We start from the raw sequence: 1,966 nt of genomic DNA, 5'->3' as shown, positions 1-1,966 counted from the left end.
TTTTTTTTTTTTTTTTTTTTTTTTTTTTTTTGTGGTGCGTGTGTGTGAGATTTGGGGATTACTGCAAGGCACCCTATACACAAGCGTCTTCTGATATCTCCCTACTTTATTTTTTAATTTTATTATTTGGAGACAGGGTTGCACTCTGTCCTCCACACTGGAGTGCAGTGGCATGATCTCAGTTCACTGCAATCTCTGTCTCCAAGGTGCAAGGATTCTCCTGCCTCAGCCTCCCGAATAGCTGGGATCACAGGTGAGCGCCACCATGCTCAGCTAATTTTTGTATTTTTAGTAGAGACGGGGTTTCGCCACGTTGGCCAGGCTGGTCTCGAACTCCTGACTTCAGGTGATCCACCCGCCTCCGCTTCCACCTCCCAAAGTGCTGGGATTATAGGTGTGAGCCACCACCCCCAGACTCCTTACCTTCATTTCCCCTTCTCTTCTGTTCACTACAGGGTTAACTCAAGAGGCTTGGGATGGTTAAACCCTGCCCATCTCAGAGGAGGGACTGGCCCTTCACCTGTTCCTGTAAGATAACTGCTAACGGCTTAAAATATTCTGCCTGATAAGAAGACTTCTGTATATCTGGGGCCTTGGGCCATGCCAGATAGTTGATGCTAACAACATGATTTATGGTGGGTGCCGGGGTCATGCTGTATCAGCCTGACCTCTGGAGCGGCTGGATACTGGGTAACTCATCCCCAATAAAAGCCATGGATACTATGGCTCAGGTGAGTTTCCCTGGTTGGCAATGTTTTGTGTGTCTTGTCACACATCATTGCTGGGAGAATTAAGCACTGCACACATGACTCTCTAGGAGGGTACAGGTGGAAGCTCCTGCCTGGATTCTGCCCTGAGCACCTTTTTCCTTTGCTGATTTTATTTATCTATTTATCTATTCTTGAGATGGAGTCTCGCTCTGTCGCCACAGTTGGAGTGCGGAGGCTGGATCTCGGCTCACTGCAACCTCCACCTCCCACGTTCAAGTGATTCTCCTGCTTCAGCCTCCCAAGGAGCTGGGATTACAGGCGCCAGCCACCACGCCTGGCTAATTTTTGTATTTTAGTAGAGATGGAGTTTTGCCATGTTGGCCAGGCTGGTCTCGAACTCCTGAGCTCAAGTGACAAGGCTGCTGGCCTCGACCTCCCAAAGTGCTGGGATTCCAGGCATGAGCCACCGTGCCCGGCCCCTTTGCTGATTTTTAATCCATATCCTTCCACTCTATTAAGCTGTAACTGTGAATACAACGGCTTTTTTGAGTTCCGCGAGTCTTTGCAGCAAATCGTCAAACCTGAGCGTGTCTTGGGGACTCCCCGACACATCTTCCCACTCCCTCTTCTCTCTTCTTGCTTCCTCTGGAGTAAACTAAAAGAGGCCCCTGATTGCCTTTTGCAAGGCAGTTCTGAACACACTGAGATCATTTGTGATCTCATATCCTCTTCTAAGCAATTCATCAAGAAATTTCTTTCAAATAAACCCAGTGCTCTTCATGGAGGTGATGCTGGTGAAAATGACTTTCTCCAGCTTATTACATACGTTTGCCGAAGCTCCTGTTTAAGAGTTTGAGCATGTATATGTGTGTGCCTATATACCAGCACATGCATGCATGCTCACAGCTGTCATGCCTTCACCAGAACCAGGACGAGGAGTTACTCTATTGCCAGAATTGAAGAATCATTTCCACATATTGTGAGGCCAGAGAAAGTACGATGAAAAATACAGCTGCCAGCATGCCTATGTGTGGCCTCCCTTCACTACCTGCTCGCACTGCTAATGGCCCTGTGGATTCCACTGCATGGATTTGTAATTTTCTAAACCATTTCCCCTAATGTTGGATACTTGGGTTATTTCCAACATTTTTACTTTTCCAAATAAGGCACCCAAAATGATTCTTGCAGAGTAATCATTAGGCTCTTCTATAATTATCTAATTATCCTTTTTTTTTTTTTTTTTCTGAGACGGTCTT

General features: G+C 46.5%; 1 protein-coding gene across 1 annotated transcript; it reads left to right on the top strand.

Annotated features, from left to right (window-relative positions):
* Window positions 1-1,065: 1,065 nt before the first annotated feature.
* Window positions 1,066-1,670, top strand: LOC105545149 (putative uncharacterized protein FLJ45256; the record flags this gene model as incomplete). The annotated part of the gene is given in 2 exon segments (XM_011987945.1): window positions 1,066-1,533; window positions 1,536-1,670. Coding segments are annotated over 2 exon segments (603 nt in total), but the record flags the coding sequence as incomplete, so codon positions are not given.
* Between the last annotated feature and the right edge of the window lie 296 nt (window positions 1,671-1,966).

This window comes from Mandrillus leucophaeus, unplaced genomic scaffold (genome assembly GCF_000951045.1).
Source record: "Mandrillus leucophaeus isolate KB7577 unplaced genomic scaffold, Mleu.le_1.0 Scaffold32, whole genome shotgun sequence".
In the NCBI taxonomy this organism is placed as follows: domain Eukaryota; kingdom Metazoa; phylum Chordata; class Mammalia; order Primates; family Cercopithecidae; genus Mandrillus; species Mandrillus leucophaeus.
This window is presented reverse-complemented; position numbering and strand designations above follow the sequence as displayed.